Source organism: Maylandia zebra, linkage group LG7, assembly GCF_041146795.1.
Source record: "Maylandia zebra isolate NMK-2024a linkage group LG7, Mzebra_GT3a, whole genome shotgun sequence".
NCBI lineage: Eukaryota > Metazoa > Chordata > Actinopteri > Cichliformes > Cichlidae > Maylandia > Maylandia zebra.
Genome location: NC_135173.1, coordinates 65,537,772 through 65,560,105, shown reverse-complemented (window position 1 = coordinate 65,560,105; position 22,334 = coordinate 65,537,772). Strand labels below are relative to the sequence as shown.

General features: G+C 41.1%; 2 protein-coding genes across 5 annotated transcripts; one reads left to right on the top strand and one right to left on the bottom strand.

Annotated features, from left to right (window-relative positions):
* Positions 1 to 1,122: 1,122 nt before the first annotated feature.
* On the bottom strand, positions 1,123 to 15,631 carry LOC101483735 (mixed lineage kinase domain like pseudokinase). Of its 2 annotated transcripts, XM_004566157.3 has the most exons (12): positions 15,538 to 15,631; positions 12,447 to 12,627; positions 11,236 to 11,674; positions 9,324 to 9,422; positions 8,051 to 8,228; positions 7,635 to 7,735; positions 6,421 to 6,556; positions 6,159 to 6,243; positions 5,925 to 6,076; positions 3,397 to 3,446; positions 2,741 to 2,881; positions 1,123 to 2,639 (listed from the first exon to the last, which is right to left on the bottom strand). In XM_004566157.3, exons 3-12 carry the CDS (start codon positions 11,666 to 11,668, stop codon positions 2,590 to 2,592), a joined length of 1,425 nt encoding a protein of 474 aa, XP_004566214.1. In that variant the 5' UTR covers positions 11,669 to 11,674; positions 12,447 to 12,627; positions 15,538 to 15,631; the 3' UTR covers positions 1,123 to 2,589. The 2 variants fall into 2 exon arrangements, with proteins under 2 accessions (XP_004566214.1, XP_076743028.1); XM_076886913.1 differs by lacking the exons at positions 11,236 to 11,674; positions 12,447 to 12,627; positions 15,538 to 15,631 and adding an exon at positions 10,905 to 11,206.
* On the top strand, positions 14,997 to 19,802 carry LOC143419573 (uncharacterized). Of its 3 annotated transcripts, XM_076886912.1 has the most exons (3): positions 14,997 to 18,141; positions 18,219 to 18,280; positions 18,916 to 19,802. In XM_076886912.1, exon 1 carries the CDS (start codon positions 15,218 to 15,220, stop codon positions 17,216 to 17,218), a length of 2,001 nt encoding a protein of 666 aa, XP_076743027.1. In that variant the 5' UTR covers positions 14,997 to 15,217; the 3' UTR covers positions 17,219 to 18,141; positions 18,219 to 18,280; positions 18,916 to 19,802. The 3 variants fall into 3 exon arrangements, with proteins under 3 accessions (XP_076743027.1, XP_076743026.1, XP_076743025.1); XM_076886911.1 differs by having other exon boundaries at positions 18,219 to 19,802; XM_076886910.1 differs by having other exon boundaries at positions 14,997 to 18,280.
* Positions 19,803 to 22,334: the final 2,532 nt, after the last annotated feature.

Sequence of the window (22,334 nt, the reverse complement as noted above, 5' to 3'; positions counted from 1 at the left end):
ACTAAAGTTCATGAGTGTATGCACTCACTCCAAGAAGTGTATAATTATAAATCTGAGCGTGGTGAAAGTTGGGCAGCACGCTGACGTCTTTTGTCCACTCTTTCACTCCTTTGATTTTTTCCTCGTATCTTTTCTTTGTCTTTTCGTCGAGTCTGTCTTTGTACGGACCGGCATTGTTCTCCTTTTGTTTTGTACATTCCTTTTTTGTGCGGCAAAGAAAAAAAAAGAAGGTATTGGAACCGGAGAATGAATGTTTTGCGGTGCTGCAAATGTTTGCGTTTGATGCGGTACTTGGATTGTTTTGCCACGAGTTCCCGGCATGCAATGCGCGAAAATCACGTGATTGCTAAAGAAGGGGGAGGGTGCAGCCAGCCTCCTCGGCTGTAATTGGTCCAGCCCAGAGTCGATCATGACCAATTGGCCAATCCAACACCTTTCATTATATATACCCTTCCTAAAAAAATAAAATAAAATAAATAAATAAATCCATCCGCCCATAAAAACAAAAAATCGCCAGCGGCCCACCGGGCAAATGCCCGGTATGCCCGATGGCCAGTCCAGCTATGCTGTCAACTGAAGGCTGTGTGCAGGCAGGAGTGGTGGTAAGGAGGACCCAGTGCACAGACACACAGAGGCAGAAAGTAAACTCAAACTCAGATTTATTGCTACATGGCAAACAGAGAACTAGCAAAACTGAGAATACAAATACTAAACTGAAAATAACAATAACCTAGTGATGGGTCTAGCAACACTGACACACCGACGCTTGTATCAAGCTCACAGAGCAAACCTGTATCGGTGCGCGCGTCACTTTAAGAAAAAGTCACGTGATCGATACAGCGGCTGTATCGCTCATTGCCAACTCGCCAAAATGTGTTTAAAAGGTACCGCATCCGCATCTGCCAACGGAATGAGTCGCCAACAAAAAACCCCACAAAATTACTCTCGCAAGGGTAAAAAACAACAACAACATATCTCTCCATAAAAAAACGGAGCCCGAAAGAAAAAGAAATGTTTCTGCTGTGTGGGGTCATTTTGATCTTTTAACTGCAAATAAGGTAACTGTTTGTCTGTCTTTGTTTCAGTGTAATCTATCAGAACAGGAAAAACAGCAATGTGACCTGCAGTGTAAAATATTTACTTCATTTTATGCAGGTTAAATGTCGCATCTGTTCTGCGGAGCTTCTTACACAAACAAAAGCACCTCCTCAGTGTTTAGGCATTACAGAGCCAAACATGAAAATGAGGAGACAAACACACTGAGAATGAACACAGGTTGTCCTATATAGACATTGAGCAGCATTATCATCATATATATATATTTTTTAAATATGTGTTTTATTATTTTGAAATCAAGCATCTAGGAAGACTGTTTTTGACCAGGCAGTCCTGAATTTTATTATAAAGGACAGCCAACCCCTTAGTATTGTGGAGAATGTTGGAGAGGAACATTCCAAGATCAGAGGATCCTTTAACGTACTGGGGGACTAGGAGGACATCTTATCTGAACCTTTTCCACCTGGCTTTACAGTTTTTGTGTACCCCAGCTTTATCTGTGCCCTGTGAGCGTGTTTTTCCAAAGCTAGGGAGATGGTGTCCAAAAAACGCAATAGACTGAATGCAAAAACATTGGATAAACTTATTTTTCTGAATAGTCAATTTTCTTTAAATGGGTAACATTACATTCATAATACTTTCGTTTTAATTTTCGCTTAATGTGATTCACAATATATTTAAAGATGTCTACAATATTTGCAATGTAAAAGATATAAAATGATTCCATGGACAGTGTATACAAATATGACTAGGTCATTGAATCAGTGTCTGTTGTGAGTCTCAAGTAAGTTGCCTGCAATGATATTTAAGGTCCAGCAGGTGTCAGTATGGAGCAAAATAGCAACACTGTGTCGACACAGTATCGATACAGTTTGGGGAATGTGCTGAAACACTTCACAAGGCCTCATCTACCCATCACTACGCTAGCTCGAGCGAGCGGACGGACGGAACACACAGCATGAAACGAGGGTAGATCGCAACCCGGACAAAGAGAAACACAGGGCTTAAATACACAGAGGGAGCAATCAGGGAATGGGAAACAGAAAGGAAACACAGCTGGGGCAAATCAGGCCTAACGAGACAAAGGAAGCAAAACCAGACACATTAACATGAGACACAGACTTTCAAAGTAAAACAGGAAACACAGACTGAACTTACAGACACAGACTCACAAGCAGGCACTGCAACAGAGGGAACAGAGACGTGGGATCAGGGCAGACACAGAGCCTGACTGGACACAGAATAGAGGGAATAAGGAAGCCAAAACTTGAGAACCACATAAACACACACCAAGAAGAACTGGGGAAAAAATAGAAATGCAAAACAAAAACCAAAATCTCCACAAAAATAAACTAAGATGAGAACACTAATAAAAAGGTACAAAACTGAAATCACTGTGTCAACGACCCAGGTACCCTAAAGGTAGAATATAAATACAATTTAGTGGCCCACAAGTTAAAGTCCAGTTTTATTCAAAGCTGCATTTCCTCCCCTGAGGATGAGCCTGGCCAGCAGAAAGGCAGATGAAGAGTTTCATTGGTCCTCTAACTGTGCCACCACACTGCGCAGTCTATCCACCAGTACTACAGAAGACAAAATATTGTTAGAAATTTAGTAAACTGAACCCCGACAGTCACAGAAAGATAACTGAACATACTGATGGAGTCATTATTATTATTATCACCTCCAGCTGAAGGCCTCTGGAAGCTATCGAAGTCTCGGCACTCGTTTATTAGCTGGCCCAGTTCTGCAGGACAGTCATCGGGAAGCGGCTCTTTGCACTTCTCTTCTAACACCTTCCTATAAATTTCTTCATCTGAAAAACCTGGAAAACATGTACAGACAACTTGGTACGGATGCCTGACTGCACAAGTTCTCAGTGATTCAGGTTCATGGTAGTGTTAGGCACTCAAAATGAAGTCGATGGGATTTCATTTTGGTTTGCGAAGACATTTCACTTCTGTATGCATGTGAGTCATTAAACTTCACATGAACCAAGGTATGAATCAAGGCCTGGGCCACTGCTGTCACATGTGCCAAGGTGTGACAGCTCTGTGAGACATTACCATGCCGTGCCATTATTTATTCAATTCGATTCAATTAAATTTTATTTATATAGCTCCAAATTACCACAGCAATCACCTTCACCTTGTATATTTTTAAGTAAAGCCCTTACAGTAATACAGAGACATTAAGATAGTAGCTCAATCAGCTTTTAGAGCAGAATAAGCATCTTGGAATACAGTTCAAATGTCTTCCCAAAAGAAAATGAAGTCCACCTGCCTTATTTGAAGTGTTTAATACCAGGATAATACAAGTTGATTTTCAGCAGATACAAACCTTCAAAGGGTTTCTTACGGGTTGCGACTTCCCACAGGACGATTCCAAAGCTGAAAGACAACAATGAAAATAGGAACGTTTTAGAAGGAACGTTTTCTAAAGCATTTGGGCATGATCAGTTCATGCCCTAAAACTCACCCAGGTTATGCAGCAGGATGATGTTGTGGAAACACACCAGCAGGTCCACCTTGTAAATCAGGGATATTATAGTTTTTCTATTTGGTTTCTATTTAGTTCAGTTTAATTTCATTTAGTTTCCAGAGTGAGTTTGCTTGTTTCAGTTTAGTTTCAAATTTTTATGTTTAGTTTCAGTTTAGTTTCTATCATCCATCCATCCCCTTTCGCTTATCTGAGGCTGGGTTGCAGGGGCAGCAGCCTAAGCAGAGAAGCCCAGACCTCCTTCTCCCCAACCGCTTCCACCAGCTCTTCCAGGGGAACACCAAGCTGTTCCCAGGCCAGCCGAGAGATATAAGCTCTCCAGCTTTTCCTGGGTCTGCCATGGGGCCTCCTCCCCATGAGACATGCCCGGAACACCTCACCGACAAGCAGTGATGGGAATAACGGCGTTACAAGTAACGGCGTTACTTTTTTCAATAACGAGTAATCTAACTAATTACTATTCCTATCGTTACAATGCCGTTACAGTTACTAACAAGAAAATGCGGTCTGTTACTATTTTTCAACAAACAGACGGTTGAAGCTGTGTTCAGCTCACCACATCTTATATCAGTTGCACGGAAGTAGCTGTAAGTAATCTGGGCGCTACAGCTTTAAGCAGCTGCGCGCTCCCGCGGACGGTAATCACGATCACTGTCTAGCACAACAGCTGGACATAAGGGGGCAAAACATTCGCATGAATGCTGCTGTTTGACTGAGGAAGAATAAAGTAGTCGTGGTGAGCCAATCACATGACCACTTAAAGATAAAGCAACAAGGTGATTTATACCAGTTTATAAATTGATCGGCCACGTAAAACCAGAGTCATGATAAACAAGATATACGCGGCGCTTTTTCCTCAATAGTTTCGTCACGTTTACTGTCTAAAGACAGCGCGGCGAGCACTCTCTGCTTATGAGCAAAAATTAAAAAACAAAAAAACGGGAAGTTTTAGGAGTGACGGAGAGAGAGAGAGCAGAAAAAGAGAGAGAGCGAGTTTTGAGATGTGAGAAATCTGTGACGTTTAGCGTGTTTGGGGTGTGTAGTTAATGTGTTGTCTTGTGTAGTTAGTGTGTAGTGTTGTGGATAGTTTTGTGTTGTGTGTCAGAACAATGAGGCGACTGCTGTCTCCAGGTAGAAACAGGAGTGATACACCTGCTGCTGTCCGACCTGCAGGTATCAGGCTGTGATGTTCTCCTTTATAGTGGACACAAATTTTTGGAGTGGCACAAATAATTTGTGGCATCTTATTGAAGAACAGCTGATTGTTCTGTAAATAGTTTGAAATGGTTATTAAAAAAATCAAGGTAAAAGGTAAATGGCTGCAAATAACTTTGTTGTTTGCAAAACTTGTGCATAGGATTTTAAAATTGACATTTATATTTGCATTTAAAGTTATGAAATATGATCATTAAACATGTTTGTGGTTGTTACAGTAAAAATATAACTTTTTCTACTCTGAGTTTATGTTTTTTGTCTGATTTTAGATCAATTGTGTTAATACAGTATGTCAAAATGAAAACATAACTGTAAATTCAGACACGTGAGGCTGTGCTGAAAACAATGATACCAAACAAGGTAAAACGTGGAGGGAACATCAAAAGTAGTTAAAAATGGCCAATTATACCCTGGACCCCAGAGGGTTAAACGTTTTTTAAAGTAACGCAATAGTTACTTTTCAAGTAATTAATTACTTTTAGAATATTGCAACTCAGTTACTTTTTTTGAAGAAGTAACTTGTAACTATAATTAATTACTTTTTATGAGTAACTTGCCCAACACTGCCGACGAGCCACACGGGAGGCATCTGTGTCAGATGCCTGAACCACCTCAACTGGCTCTATTTAATGTGGAGGAGCAGCAGCTCCACTCTGAGCCCCTCCCAGATGGCTGAACTTCTCACCCAATCTCTCAGGGAGAGGCCAGACACCCTTCAGAGGAAGCCCATTTCTGCTGCTTGTATCCAGTTACTACAGTTCTTTCGGTCACTACCCACAGCTTGTGACCATAGGTGAGGGAAGGGACGTAGATCAACCGGTAAATTGAGAGCTTCGCTTTTATACTCAGCTCTTTCTTCACCACGACAGACCGGTACAGTGTCTGCCTCACTGCAGCCGTAACACCAAACCGTCTGTCGATCTCCCGCTCCCTTCTTCCGTCATTCGTAACCAAGACCGTGACATACTTAAACACCATTTTGGATTTGCTCAACTTATCTTTGTCTAATATAAAATTTTAAACATGCCATTGTGACAAATATTCCAAAAATAATAAATCAGTAAGTGTGCTAAAACTTTTTCACATCATTTCAGCTGAACAAAAACTCATTTAATGCTGGTGTGAGTGGAAGCATATCCCAGGCTGGTGCTCACCTGTACATCTCACACTCTTTGCTGTAAGGATGGTTGATGTTGTTGAGCCTCTCGGGAGAGTAGTAGCACAGGGACCTGATTGCGTCGTCATTGGTAGATTTCTTCACCTTTTTCAGAGACGTCTCTGTTTTTGCCAGCTCAAAACCTCCGAGCTAAAAAGAACAACAACATCATCAGTGCTGCTGCTGTTCAATTTGGACTGCAAGGAATCCCAGCATGCACTGCCCTCAGTACCTTGACGGTGTAGCCTTCAGCCACCAAGAACTTGCTGCTGTTGATGCACCCGTGCACCTTAGATTTTTCTTCTGTATTGTGTAGTCTAAAATATGACAGTTAAAAACATTAGTGCATAAACTACACATTCTCATCTCAGGCTCAGCGACTCACCTGCTGTTTGGTTTGGACTTTTTTAAATGTGCTTTCTAAGATTTAAAAAAAAGCAATTATAATAATTATTTATAATATAATAATTTGTCAATAAAGCAGAAACACTGACCGATAGAGTCCTTGTGCTGCATCGAAACACATACGAGCTTTCCTGATCCAGGACAGCCTGCAGTCAGAGTCCAGAACCTGACGAAGACTTCCTTTCTCGCAGTACTCCATGATGATGAAGAACTGAGGGTTGGGTCCTACAGGTAGTCACAAGGACAAGTTATTACAAGTTCATAGCAAACTTTTCCCCATCTTTTGTTGTAATCTCTAATTTTCACTTCCTTCATAATTTTGAAAAATTGCTTCATTTTACTTCCTGTTTTACTTCCTGTTTTATTTTTACAGAAAGTCTTTATAGGACTGCACAGAGTTCTGTGAAAACTTGTTTTTTAAGGGGACTGTAGCTTCTCATGTGACTTTCTTTGTTTTTACTTCTCTTTTTTGTTCTCCCCCAAAAGGGAGGGGGTATGTAATCAGTCCCATTGGCTTATTTCCTTATTTGTTTGCCTGTCTGTCTATTTGTTTAGATGAAAATCAGGTCAAGGCCACACCAAATGCAAAAATCAGTAAAAACTTTACCTTACCCAGATATCACAACAATATACAGGGACATGAAAACTGACATCAGCATGCTATAATAAAAACATTATAACATAAGATAACTTTAGTATAGCCACTGACCGTCCAATGTCTTAACATGCTACAAGGAACTGTGGCATATTAGGAAATTGGACGGTCCAATTGTTCCTTGTCTCTTGTTGTTGTTTTTTTAAACAGACACAGGACCACAAGAACGATTCAGTCTTTATCATATGCTCTGCCAAACAAGCACAATGTCTTGATTGAGTTTACGAATGCCTTGTTATCCCTGTTCCTGTATATAGTCTGCGTCTTCTCCCTGAGTCCTTGTCAGATAGTTGTCTCTTCACCTCAGGTTCCTGCAAACAGCGACCGACTGTGTAAATAAAGTTAATGCTAAAAAGCATGCAAACATCATCAGGTCTGCTGTGGTTTTGTTACAAAGTGCTTGTGCAAGCTCCATGGCACTGTTCCCTGCAGGAGACTCATCAGCTCTGACAGATAGCAATGACATGGGTACCTACTGGCACCAAATGACCTAGAGGATGCCACCAGAATCCTTCAATAAGAACATTTGTATGAGACCATATATTCCCAAACATCAGCTGGGACAAAGTAACGACTTTGCATTGCAGACTCTAAGTTTTACCACCTCTGTCTGTCTGCAACGTTACTGACAGGCTACATTCAACTCACCATTCTCACCCAGGATACTGATACCAAACATTCGCAGGATGTTGGGCGACTCAAATCTCTTCATGGTGTCGACTTCTTTGTTGAAAATGGACTGCACCTTTCTGCAAATGGTAAAAAAAAACCCTTTATGGTGTCAATGAATACATACCGATGTAAATACACGTAAACAGTATTCTAATGTTTGAGCTCAAATTTAAGTTTAGTTTAAACTCCTTCATATCAAATTATTCTTTAATCCTTGTTTCTAGGAGACAGATTTCTCTTCTAGCCAATGTTTTAATGTATTTCTGAATAAACAAAGTCTGCAAATGAATTTAAGTTCATTGGTGGCTTCTGACTATATAGAACTGCTTATTTTATGTAAAAAAAAAAAAATCATTTTTTTTCTCAGTATGCAGCTGAACTGTGGCACAGACCCTAGGTTGGTGTTCACAGGGTCGATATATCTCTTGATGGCAACTGTGAATCCACGATATTCTCCTTTGTAGACCTCTGAGGTTGCTGTTTCCATGAAGGGCTTTTTGGGATGTTTGTACTTTAGCTCCTGTGGTTTAATCATTCGGATGTCCACACTAGTGATGCTGGGCTTATTCACTGTAAAAAGAAGAAAAAAAACTTGTCAGTAAATTATATAAATAATACATTTTTTAAAATTTATGTAGCACCTTTCTAGACAGATTCACAAAGTGCTACACATAACAAATAATAAAAAGGTAAAACAGACAATATAAAACAGGCAAAAAAACCAAAACATAAACCATTCACAGTTCAGCAGTTTGTTTATTTTGTTTGTTTTGTTTGCCCAAATTCATGGTGGTATGAGCCTTTTGGGAGTTTCCTCCAGTGATTAAAAATCCAGATTCCCAGTCGTTGTTTTTGTTTCTCTGCATCACAGACATTAAACTGCTGCAGTTTAGTCAGACACTGATAGAGCCCAATGGCCAAAGTTAGTTATGGAAAAATTGTCCTGAATACAGGACAAGTTGTTAATTTGTGACATGGATGTGAAGTTTTTAATCACTCTTTTTAAAAGAGCTTAAATGGCTTTTTCATCTGAATATTTAATTTACTTATGAAGTAAATTAAATACTTCATAAGTATTCGTATTACTAGGAGTAAGGTGAACGGCAACTGCAAGATATTATATCGCAGATCTACATTCGGTCAGTCAGCTTTTTCTATAAAGGCTCGCCATCTGTGGAGCACACTTCCAACCGATATCAAATTGATTACAGACATTAGATCTTTTACATTGAAGGTTAACGTGTGGTTAAAGGGAAATCAAAGATGTAGTCATTTTAACTAATGATTTTAATTTCATTTAAAATTATTGTCGAGTAACTGTAATTGTATTTATGATGTAATTTGGTTTTATGAAAATGTATGTTTTATTGTAAAATGTATCTATTTAGATTGTAAGCCCAACAAGGGACAATTGTTGAAAATTAGCAGTAGCTATAAACCTGTGCGGCACATCAGTTTCATGGCTTGCACTTGAACTATGTTAAACTGCGCTGTCCCTTTTAAATAAATAAATTCACGTTACCCTATGAGGCTGACCCATCCCTATATACTCTAAGGGTCTGTAGATGAGAAATTCATCTGATTTTGACGGGGTCAGGTGGGCCTTTGTTTTTTCAGATTTAGTTGTTTCTATCCGTAATGAAACTCTATATGTGCTGCACTCACACATCTCCACGACTTTTTCCACGTTGACTTTAAGATGCTCAAACTGTTTCAGCATGGTGTTGGTTTTCTCTTGCTGATCCTTCATGTAGTCCAGGAGCACTGAAGAGCAAACAGAGAAAGCCATACTCTGATTCCCCATCCAAACTCTAGGATCTAATTTGACAACATTACTGATATTGTTACTCCTGCTTTACCTCAAATATTGTGAAAATGTTTTTTCTTGAAAGAAAAAAACAACTTCCTGTTCTCAACATTTTATCTGTGTCTTTGTTGAAAAATGTCTTTCAGGCTAGTGGTCCCTGAGTGCTCACTATAATTAGCACCTCACTGCTCTCTGGCCAAATCCCTCCTTATTTTAAGAATGCTGTCATCCACAGATAAAAAAAAAACCCAAAACAAACAAGCTTGGTCCTTCACTTCTTGGCAGATAAAGACCAATCTCAAAATTACAGTTTATTGCTAAGATTTTATAAAAAGGCTGTAGCTAAGCAGCTTACAGCCGTTTTGGACAAATGCAGTATAACTGACACATGCCAATTTGAATTATAACCATCTAAAAGGCTCAACTTTGTTCATATAAGTTCTTCTTTACACAGTAAGGTTAATTATAGATGACCTCTAATTTGTTGCCTCTGATTCCAGATAAAACTGAGGTTATTTTACTCGGCCCAGAAAGTCTTAGAAATATGGTATCTAAGCAGATTCTTGCTCTGGATGGCATTACCTTGGCCTCCAGTAACACTGTGAGGAACCTTGGAGTCATTTTTGACCAGGACATGTCCTTCAATGCACATATTAAACAAACATGTAAGACTGCTTTCTTCCATTTGCGCAACATCTCTAAAATGAGAAATATCCTGTCTCAGAGTGACGCTGAAAAACTAGTTCATGCATTTATCACTTCCAGGCTGGACTTTTTAGTCCTGACAGGGACTAGAAAGAGAGAGCAGATTTCCCCTTCATTGGCTCCCTGTTAAATCCAGAATTCAAAATCCTGCTCCTCACTTACAAGGTCTTAAATAATCAGGCCCCATCATATCTTAATGACCTTGTAGTACCATATCACGCTATTAGAGCACTTCGCTCTCACACTGCAGGCCTACTTGTTGTTCCTAGAGTATTTAAAAGTAGAATGGGAGGCAGAGCCTTCAGTTTTCAGGCCCCTCTTCTGTGGAACCAGCTTCCAGTTTGGATTCGGGAGACAGACACTATCTCTACTTTTAAGATTAGGCTTAAAACTTTCCTTTTTGCTAAAGCATATAGTTAGGGCTGGACCAGGTGACCCTGAATCCTCCCTTAGTTATGCTGCAATAGGTGTGGACTGCTGGGAGATTCCCATGATGCATTGAGTGTTTCTTCTTCAGTCACTTTTTTTCACTCACTAAATGTTTATACACCTCTCTGCATTTAATTATTAGTAATTATAAATCCCCAGCTCTCTTTATAAATCTTTGGTTCACTCTTGTTTATATCATGTAAGAAATATTGCAATGTTAAGTCCCATTATATCACTCTAGAATGGGGAAATGTTAGTAATGCACTTATTTCATCACGTTTGGATTATTGTAATTCACTGTTTACTTGTCTAAGCAAAAGCTCCCTGGATTGTCTGCAGGTTGTTCAGATCTCTGCTGAAAGGCTTCTGACCAAATCTGTTGCTGCTCCAGCTGCACTGGCTCCCAATTCACTCAAGAACTCATTTTAAGATTGTGGGTCTGACTTTCAGTCCTCTTCATAGACACACACTTGTTAGCTGTAAACAAAATTAGGAAACTTTCTGGTAAAGATCCTGCTCTCTTGGTCCACTTATCCCTGCATAACAATGGACAAGTATCACATTTGAGACCAAGTAGTTAATTGTTTCTGCTCAAATCTCTCTACAAAAGCAAATCCATAATCAGTTTCCCCTCACGTGTCTTCAGTTCTGCGTCGTCCTCCCTCCCATCCAACTGATCTTCTTTCTCTCTGGTCGTCTGTTTAAATACCTCATACAGCATGTTCCCCTGCTCCACCTGCAAAGCTCCAGACAGCACCTGGAAGGCATCGTTGAGCCGTTCGTTCACACTGTTGAACTCGTCTCCATGGTTGCTGGAGTTTAGGATGCGCTCCACCAAATTGGCTGAGGCATATTTTCTGATAAGTTCCTGTGCTGATTGAAGAGTGACGGACAGTTCTCTCAGAGGTTTCTCTACCCCTGGAGGCGTCCGTTTGATGGACTTCACCAGCTTCTCCAAGGCTTTGACTCGGTTACAAACACGTCGGCAGCGCTTTTTATTGGCCTTCACATTCTCAACCAGGTCATAGATCTGTGAGGCGATGGACAGGATGGGATCTACAAAGTCCATGACAAGCTAAAGAGACAGAGAGGATGGACAGTTTATACAGAATAAACTGAAACTGAAAAAAAAATCTGAGTACAATATTATTTATTTTGAATGAGTTGAAGTAACAAGAAAAAATCAAACAAGTCTAACTTCGATCTAGAATCATAGCTCTTTTCCTTAAGCATTAGTATCGTTTTTGTAGAGAAATGTGATGCATCGATTTCCAGAGTCTGGAATGAATTAAAACTAAATTGAAATGAAGAAACCAACCATCATTTTAAAAATGGCTAATGAAAACTATTGAAGAGCTGAAATAATTTAGACTTTTTCAGACTTAACCACAGACGCGCCTGTAAATATAGTCCCTCTGGATTTCTCTAACTTCTCTGTTTTGACCGCTCTTACACAATACCCAATGATTTTTGTTTACCTGAACCGTGATGTTTATTCTTAAACTGATCCAGTCTCAAACAGAAATCTGAAAGTAACAGGTGTCCAACACTTTGATGTACTCCCCCCTCATTCTTCCTCTGTGAAAGAGTTAAAACTGTGCTGCAGCAGACACTCAGAGAAGATTTCCCTCAAATTCTCACTGAGGGTTCAGTTTAAACAAAATCAAAGAACAAGAAAAAACGACCCTGGAGTACGCACACATCCTGACGTACACACAACAGAATCACTACACAGCAGGAAGTGCAGCTTTTCTGTAAATGTTTAAACTTGTTTCTTCACAGAGTCATCAAATGGGAAAAGACCTGCTGTGAGAGCAAGATAAGAAGAAAGCAGAAAGCTAGTTTACCTGTCTTCCTGTCTTTGTGCAGGTGTGTGCCGAGTTTAAATGCTATAAGAAAATGAAACCGCCTCTATCGCCTTGAACTGTGGCACTGCTCCTCGTTGCTTCCTGTTTCTGTCTGACAGATAAACACGCCTTTCCTGGTCCCCTGTGCTCCTCTGACAGGCCTGGATTACTCTGCTTTATCCTGGAAGCAGAAGTAGAAATCACTGTGGGGGATGGAGGCTTCCTGATTAATAATGATTTCAGTCTCTCAGCAAGTGTAGCAAAAGTGGTCAGCTGTGTTTTAGCCACACACTAAAACAATAAAAGGTCTGTGTCTGTACAAGTATTTCCTTTAAGCTAAATACCGAGGCTTCAGACTGCTCTAAGCACTCAATTTAATATTTAATTTCACATAAAATTAATATGGATTCTAACTGTCTCTTTGTCTCATACACACGCAGACACACCAAGAAAAGGATTTCCATTGAAAGTTTGGCAGTTATTTAGAAAGTCCCTATTGTTTCTGGACACCATCTACGATAGCGAGCAGCTGATACATGTTATGTTTGGTCACACAGGAGGAGGAGACCCCAGAAATGTCCTCAGAAGAGCTACTTTTTAATTTTCTGTACTTACATTACAGAACCTGTACTAAAATTAAAGGATCTGTTTAACACAAGTGTACGTAAGTGCTGGATCGTTTTCATTTAATATCTCAGTGAATTTAAATACGGTCTAAGATATTAGGATACTTAAACACAGACGAATGGTGGTATATTTTAAATGTGTAACACTGACATTTATCATGTTGTGAATGTGTGTGTGAATGGGTGAATGACTGAATGTAGTGTAAAGCGCTTTGGGGTCCTATGGACTAGAAAAGCGCTATACAAATGCAGGCCATTTACCATTTACCATGTTCCGTTTCCGCACTGTGTCTTTATTTGATTATCAGTCTGTTTTACTTCACTTTAGCAACGTTTTTCTCCTTTAAACATAAACCCAAATCTTTGCCTCCTCACTAAATAAAGCATAATAAACTGTTTTTGTTTTACTGTATGAAACAAAGCACATCCTTAATAAACAAACTAGCCTGACTCAGATTTGGCCCATGTAGAGATTTCATCTTTTCCTTTTTCTTCTGAACAACACTGTCATGGCTACCGGACGGACTCGACAGAGTTCTTTGCAAACAAAAGAAGACAGTTTATTTACAACGGGGAACATCTCAGTGCTATAGATATGTACAGTTAGTTGGGTGGGGGTCCAGGGCTCCAGGGAGAGGGGGGAATCAACATACACGCTTTCTCTTCAGCACAATGACCGCCGCAGCTCCTCCGCACAAACGCCACAGCACACCGGAAACTCAGGAAAGGACCGTAACCTGGTCAGGAAGGGGGGGTTCAGGGTAATTAAATCAATGCTATTTAATCATTAAATAGCAACTGAGAGAATCAGCCAGATCCAGCAACAGGTGGTGACAATCACACAGGTGCGTGGGCCAAGAGCAAGAGCCTGTAACGAGCTCCGCCCAGGCAGACAGGAGCGAGGGAGAGAGAGAGAGAAAAACCTGTCGCCAGCTTGAGCCAGCCAGAGAGACACGGGGACCATGACAAGCATACTTTGGGGAATTTTCAAAGAGCACTGAAGTTTGTTGAAAATATCAGACTACATTGAATTACACTGACACACACACATGAACATAAATTTACTTTGTCACTATTTACTAATCTATTTGTATATTTAACCCCCGCTTAAAAGTGCTTTACTCCAAACATTGTGTTGCTCATGGATTTTTGTATAAGTAGATGGGTTCTTTGGCCAACTGAATGACCATGAACCTAAAAGTATTTCATGTATTTAATTGTAAACATTGTTTTGTCTTTGTTGCTGTTGTGTCATTTTTCCTTTCACATATTTTCCTATAAAAGCAACGCGGTGGTGATGTCAGGAGGATTGGTTATCCACAGGAACACCACACACTTGACCATCAGTTGATCAAAAGGAAGAAGACGTTCAATGAACGCAAAGGTGTGCCAAAGACTCACAGGATTTATCTGTACAGTGAACTTGAGATGACCACCAACACTGGCATACACATTCACAGTGTGTATCAGTGTTGTTGAAGTGTGAAGATGTGGTTCAAGGGTCAATATTTACCAATAATGTTAGGATGCCTGGGTCGTTGACCCAGGGTTTTTGAGTTTATTATATTATTTATACTTTCTAGTCTTTGGTTTCTTTGAGTTCCGTCTTATGGCTTATGTCTCTGTCTTCTTTAGTTGCTCTGTCTCCCCTATCACCTGCATCCCCTTGTCTAGTTCGCGTCTCTGTGTATCCTTAGTTCCTATATCCCCGTGTTCAGTCAGTGTTTGTGTCTGCCCTGGTCCCACGTCTCTGTTCCCTCTGTAGTGCCTGCATGTGAGTCTATGTTATGTGTTTCCTGTTTTACTTTGAAGGTCTCTGTCTTAGTGTGTTCAGTTTACGCTTCCTTTTGTCTCGTCAGTTCTGATTTGCCCCAGCTGTATTTCCCTCCTGTTATTCATTCCCTGATTACTCCCTCTGTGTATTTAAGCCCTGTGTTTCTCTGTGTCCGTGTCGCGATCTACCGTTTTCCTAGCTGTGTGTTCTGTCATTCCTCCGGTGTAAGTTTATTTTGATTTTTCCAGTTATGTTATATTTGAGTTTAACATTAAAGTTGTTTTGAGTTCACATCTGTCTCCGGAGTCTGCACCTTGGGTCCTATTCCTGCCTGCACACAGCCACACCTAACAGAAGATCGCGACCATACTATGGACCCAGCAGACTCCGTGTGGTACCAGCGACCCGCAGTTTCTGCCTTCCTCAAGGAGATCGTGAGGGAGGAAGCTGAGCATGCCCAGGAGCTCCAGTCACCCTTCTATGGGTCACGTTTGGCTTTGGGAGGGCCCCGCAGCCTCCAAACTGCCGTGGCTACGGCCGAGCCAGCGTCTATGCCTCGGGCGATCAGGTTGAGCACGTGCTCCTTCTCTCCAGTCGCTACACCTCCGCCTTCACCCCTGGATTACCAGTCCGACAAGAGAGTTAAGCGGCGGAGGAAGAGAGGTTATGTGACACCGGACATTAGACTCACTCCACTGCAGTCCTTCGCTCTGTTTTTGGGTCTGCCACGTTCTGAGCTTCACAAACTCTCTGCTTCCTCATCGCAGCCCGGTCCTTTGGGGGATTCGCAGCCCAGTTCGCCACCTCCCACTTCCCGGAGGAGGCGACGCTCACACCGTCACCACTCTTTTTCTGCGGAGCAACTCCCGGTGGTGAGTTGTGATTGCTGTCGTTCCTCTGAGCTGGAAAAAAACAATCATATGAACACTGCTAAGACTGAGACTATTAAGACTGTTAGACGTGGTGGTGGTGGTAGGAAGTTAAAAAACGTTTTAGAAGAGTCTGTGTTTGCTGAGCCTGCTCCTTCGCACCATTGTGTTCCTGCTCCCAGGGCAGCTCAGGCCCAGCATTCCCCTGAACCTGTTTCAGTGCTTCAGGTGAGGGAGGCTGAGGTCCGGCTGGTCCCTGCTCAGGTGTCTAGGCTGGCTGAGCCTCTGCCTGTCGCTGCACCCGTACCTTCTCCTCGGGTGGGAGTGGCTGGTGTCCGGCAGGTACTTGCACCTGTTTCTGACCTCGCTGGAGGCTCAGGTGAGCCCGTCCAGCAGTTTTCTGTAGGATCCGTAGGCTCAGACAACCTAGTCCAACCATCTGCTAATCCACCACCTCACCCGCCATTACTGCCTTCGTTACAACAGTCAATACAACTTAAACTTCTCTCCATAGCTCAGACATTAGCTCACCTATCAGCTCAGTCACCTGCTCAGTTTCTGCCTCAGTTGTTTGCTCAGCCTCCTGTCTCCGCTGGAGGGTCCGAGGAATCGCTTCAGCCGTCTCTTCCTGCTGGAGGGTCCGAGGGGCCCGTTCAGCCGTCTCTTCCTGCTGGAGGGTCCGAGGGGCCCGTTCAGCCGTCTGTCTCCGCTGGAGGGTCCGAGGGGGCCGTTCAGCCACCACCGGCTCCACCGCCTGGTCCGGGCTCCGAGTCTGCAGCTCCGCCTGGTCCGGCCTCTGCAGCTCCGCCTGGTCCGGCCTCTGCAGCTCCGCCTGGTCCGGCCTCTGCAGCTCCGCCTGGTCCGGCCTCTGCAGCTCCGCCTGGTCCGAAATCAGCCTCAGCCTCTGTTCCTGCTTCTGCAGCTCCGCCTGGTCCGAAATCAGCCTCAGCCTCTGTTCCTGCTTCTGCAGCTCCGCCTGGTCCGAAATCAGCCTCAGCCTCTGTTCCTGCTTCTGCAGCTCCGCCTGGTCCGAAATCAGCCTCAGCCTCTGTTCCTGCTTCTGCAGCTCCGCCTGGTCCGAAATCAGCCTCAGCCTCTGTTCCTGCTTCGCCTCCGCCTGGACCAGCTTCGGCCTCAGCCTGTGCTACGCCTGGTCCAGCTTCGGCTTCTGCTTCGCCTGGTCCGGCCTCAGCCTCTGCAGCTCCGCCTGGTCCAGTCTCCGAGTGTTCAGCTTCGTCTGCTCCTGAGGTCTCCATGCTGTCTGTTCCTGCCCGGCCTGCGCGTCCTGTCCGGCCTGCACGTTCTGTCCGGCCGATGACTGGACGTCGTTGCCGTCATGGACAGCCCCCTGGACTACGCCGCCACCGGTGCCTTCTGCCCGGCCGGCCTCCTGAACTGTTTTCTGGGCTCTTGGACCATCAGCCTCCGGGCCGCCCCCCTGACCTACCCGGGTTTGGACTGTTGTGCCGTCAGCCTCCGGGCCGGCCCCCTGAACTTTTTTGAGACTATTGCCTGGGCCTCTGCGCCTTTCGTGAGCTCTTTTGTTTGTTTGCTTTTGGACTTTGACTGGGCCTTGGTGCTGTTGTTTTGGACTTTGTTTCTGTGTTTTGTTCTGTTGCTTTCCGGGCTCCAGTGTTTTGCACTTTTTTTTGTTTTGTTTCTGGCTCCTTGTTTTGTTTCTAGCCCTCCATCCTGTTTCCCCCGCCGCCCACCCTGGTTGGGTTGTTTTTGGTTTTTTTGATTTTGATGTTTTGGTTTGGGCTGTCTGGAAGCCAGCCCTTAAGGGGGGGGGGGGGGGTACTCCTCTGTAATCCAAAGTACATGTACCAGCTCTGCCAGCATTCTTCAAAATGTGTTTGTTTCCATAAATGCTAACATTCATTTGAACAAAACGCATTCTAAATGCGTCTGACGCATTTGCTAAGCTCCACCCCCAGCTACTGTTGAGCAGCAATAATAATAATAATAATAATAATAATAATAATAATAATAATAATAATAATAATAATAATAATAATAATAATAATAATAATAATAATAATAATATTATTATTATTATCCTGGTTTCTATATTTCTCGATGTAGCACAGTGTCTTGTTAATTTATTAGGTTGAGTCATTTAAAAGAACATGTCACAAACTTGTATTGATTCACAAATACATCACCTAATCATATGTGATAAGTTGGGACTAAATTTAAGTTGCGTAATGGTCAAGCAACTTGATAGCACAGTGTAACTGCGCGAAATTTAGGGCTACAAAATCCCGTTTTGTCATCTAAAGCTATAGCCTACTATTGTCACAAGGGGGCGCTTTAATGCAGTCTTGCGTCTCGTGCGCAGGAAGCAGTGTCTGTCTCTTCCTGTGAGAGTTTCCCTCAAATTACGGTCAAGTGTGTGTGTGTGAGCACGGGCAGAAAATATCTCGGTATGCGGTGCTGCAAACCAGTTAATGAGACCAAATTATTTTTACATATCAATGCTATTAAACTGCTGTTTTATTAGGCCCCGAACTCTGACCAATAAGGGAATAACATCAGTCGAGTTATTTGTGTTGGAAATTCCCGGTGAGTCAAATCCTTCCGTTAGCTTCCTGTTAAGCTTATTTTACTAACCGATTAAGCTCAGAAACCTTTGGAAAACAAACAATCGGGAGCTTTGTGTCGTTTTATTTGTCTCGTTGTTTATACAGTGTGGTGTAAGTGTTGAACGTTTTAAGCTACTGATGTTACTGCCGATGCTAGGTGTGATGCTAGCTGCTATTTGCCCCCCAAGCCATATCACAATCAGGGAGGTATTCAACTATAAGTACTTGCTCTGTCTGTATTAAAATGGTTCAGTTTTAATAGAAACAGCACATTTCAAGTGTTTGTACTGTAAATTAAGTTGCATTTGCTTGTTAAGATGTAAGATTGATAAATGTCACTTTCATTGTAAACAGTGGTTATTACTGTTTAAGCTGCTTATGTTCTTTACTGTGACATAATTGTGATAAAATAATTTGTGACTGTAACTGTGGTTACTTGTTAAAGCTAAAAGAAATACCATTTGTTATTAATACATTTGGAATCCAAGTAGATTCTTAAGTATGTGGATAATATTTGATAATATCCTTTTGGAGGAAAAGAGGTTAATGAGCACAAAATGCAATGGAAATTCATTGGTGTGCACTATTTGTGTTGATTGTATTTTGAACTGCTAGAGAGGATTCTGGAGAACCACTGAGCCCAGTCCAAAAGAGATCCTGGATGTTGGTGAAATGGTGTGACCAGCCATGTGATCGGATTATGGGGATTGCCTGAAGAACTGATTCAAGCCCTACCTTGAATTTCAGATAAGCCGATGCACTGTTAGTCCTTCCTGGGCAGTAGGTAATAGGTTCTGCACAGGGACATTTCCCTTACAGTACACCTGTTTGGGTTTCAACAAACTTTAAAGGACAATTCAGTCAGTCTTTTTGTTTCAGTGTCTTATTTTATTTTGTTTTGATTTCCATCTATTCACCCTTAAAAAGCACTATTAGTGTGCAATTTGGTTGACTGTGATTGTATGTGTTTATGAGTTGTACTGAGGCAATGAAGGTGCCAGTTGTTCATTTTCAAGCCAGCTCCTTTTGTGAGTCCCAAATCAAAACCTCTTTCTGAACCTAGTTAGATGTCGAGGGTCTCTATTTGAATTGATATTAAACTGGTCCTGAGTAGAGGCGCCACAATAGCAGGTCCCTGAGGAGAGGACTGCCTTCATGATTGGCTAGTTGTAGGTAACAGCAGCAGATTCCCCAGATGCTCTTTAGAGTCTGCTGACAATTCAGTGCAAATCTGTGAGCGAGTATCTCAGGCATGACACTTAACTCTGAACATCTAAAAGTGTTTTACACAGAAAAATGCAGACATATTTTAGAAAACAGTGGAAGGATATGGCTTCCTCAATCAATATGCAGTAAAATAAAAGTTTCTAATTTTGTCAGTCGCATTGTTTAATGTCCAAATCAGACTGCAGGTGAAGTGTTTGTGCCTTCATAGATCGACCTTGATCTGTAAATTGATTGTGATGTAAAAGTCAGTAGATGTAATAAATGTGGAAAACCTTTCCTGTTATTTTCCTTAAGACATCTTGGGCTGCTCATCTTTTTGTGAATGTGTTGCTCATTAAATGTGGTTGGTTTAACAAATAATTAAATATTATGTTAATATTTACAATAAAAAGGCTCATATTTTTACTTCATATTCAGTTCTACTCACTGTCACAATTCTGCTAGGTTGCTAAAGTACTCAAAGTTTTCCCAAGTATTATGCTGATGATATTTATAAAGTATAAAATAATAAAGATAAATATAATAATCATGAAAAACTTTTACTTAATTAGAATTTTAAATGTCAGCTTCTTACTTGTAATGTATTATCTTAATGTCATATTAATAATTTTACTGAAGTAACTATATTCTCCTGTCATCTTATTAAGAATGTGCAGTCATGCAGGAATAAACAACAAGGTTGTTGTGTGCTGGGAAAGTACAGCTGGAGTGGTGACGGAAACTGCCAAGAAGGTGTTTGTTGTATTCTCTGGACAGAGGAGAGAAGGCAAGGAAACTTGGTGGTGGAAGTAAAGTATTTAAAGGAAGAGGCTGAAAAAGAAGGAAGTAGACAGCACTACTGGGAGACTTGGCAATGAGAGTGATGGCAAAGGAAAATCCTTATAGTGAATGTGATGTGCATGTGAGGTTGGACAGTAAGGAAGGACATGCATCAACCGGCTATGCAGAAAGCCTGAGTCTGAATGGATGTGCAACAGATTAGAGTCATTAAATACAGAGATATGCTAACTGTTCACTTAGTATATTTGTTCAGTTAGTATATAGTGTTGGAAAGAGTACTTTGTCTTTTTACAAAAAAACAGCTAAACATGAGAGGTTTTTGGACAAAGTTTGTGTTCTCTATTCTTTAAGCACCGGTTCGAGCACCATTTAAGCACCGGCACCGTTTCAAAAGTACCGGTTTGGTACTGGTATCGGATAAAACCTAAACGATACCCATCCCTAGTGACACCGTCTTGTTTGTTTGATTTGATTTTATTGATTAGCATTCAAATATCTCAGTGAAGACAGAACAAAGATCTACCGCAAAGCAAGAAAGCATGAGACAAGGCTAATCAAAAGGTATTGGCTGAAGCATTTGCTTATTACGCCAACCCTTTTAACAAAAGATCTTTTTGCATGGAGCTCCTGTACACAGGGCTCGAAGCAAATAATAAATCAAAGCAAAAACAAACAAGAAAAACAAAAAACTTTCCACCTTAGTTAAGTAACTACATCAAAGCAAAAGAATCAAGAGTTGTTGTTTTTTTGGGGGGTTTTTTTTTGGTTTTTTTGCTCTTTTCATTCTTGATTTATATATTTTTCTATTACTCTATTTTTAAACATATTTTTAAACAAGGAAAATGAATTACACCTTTTTAAATCGCTGTCATAACTATTCCACAGGTTAACTCCTCTAACAGAAACACATCTCTGCTTTATATTTGTCCTTATCTTGTTTTTTTAAAAGAAATCTGTTCCCCTTAAGTCATATTGACTCTCTCTGACTTTGAACAGCTTCTGAGTACTCGGGCAAAGCAAGTTATTTTGTGCTTTATACATTATCTGTGCCATTTTATATTCAACTAAATCATAAAATTTCAGGGTATTCAGATTAATAAACAAAATGTTAGTTGGTTCTATATAGTTTGATTGGTTTATAATTCTTATAGCTCTTTTTTGTAACTTGAAAATAGGAAGAGTGTTCGTTTTATATGCATTAGCCCATTACCTTCTGTGTTATACATTTCATTATGTTCTTTGTGCTAACTGTTCTGACCTGTTTCCCCATTGTGATGTTTGTGTATTATATGTATAAAGAGATCTAATTTTGCTGGCAGGCAACTGCAATAAATTCTTCAATCCATCAATCAATTAAAGAAAAAGAAAACTATATTTTATTACTTAATTTGCTTAAGTGATATCAGCAAAATCTGCTTTTCTGATATGGAAAGTGAAACTAGTTTTCTTCACCTGCGTTTGTGATGGACACTAAGCTCCCTTGAAGACATGATCTGCAGGCCTCGCAGGCCCATTTCATGCAGGGACATGAAGAGTTATTTGTTGGTCATAGGGCAGTTTTTGGGAGATACCCTCTTGGTGTCTGATGTGAGACTGTCTGTGTCTGATTGTTAGAGCTATATGTGCATTAGGAGGGGGTAATCAGGAGGGGCTGTTTAAATATAGATTACATCGATAAACTTGGAACATTTAAATGTTGAACTAGTATAAAACTAAGCAGGATACGTCACAGTGCTGCATGCACATTTGTACCTTTAAACTCTTTACAGTGAGTTTGTTTTCCGAAAAGAATGCCTTCACGGAAATGATATTTACCTTCGAGCCTAGAAATACCACCCATTTCTCCTAAATGCAAGCATACAGGAAGCATTCATGTTGGGAAATGTCAAAGAGTTTTAAATGACAAGATTGATTTATGAAAATGACAAGTATATGCATAATTATGCCGTCTGTCTTGTCAGAGTCAAATGTGGTGTAAAGACAAAAACATCCATAGTTTTCTTCATTATTCAGGATATATTACACCA

What these genes read in the sequence shown, in the direction of transcription:
- LOC143419573 (XM_076886912.1), top strand. Translation starts at nt 15,218, where the DNA reads ATGGACCCAGCAGACTCCGTGTGGTACCAGCGACCCGCAGTTTCTGCC.
- LOC101483735 (XM_004566157.3), bottom strand. Translation starts at nt 11,668, where the DNA reads ATGGACTTTGTAGATCCCATCCTGTCCATCGCCTCACAGATCTATGAC. An exon ending in CAGTATCCTGGGTGAGAATG is followed by an intron (nt 6,557 to 7,634) that starts GTGAGTTGAATG and finishes GACTACCTGTAG; the next exon opens with GACCCAACCCTCAGTTCTTC. An exon ending in GCAGCACAAGGACTCTATCG is followed by an intron (nt 6,244 to 6,420) that starts GTCAGTGTTTCT and finishes GTCATATTTTAG; the next exon opens with ACTACACAATACAGAAGAAA.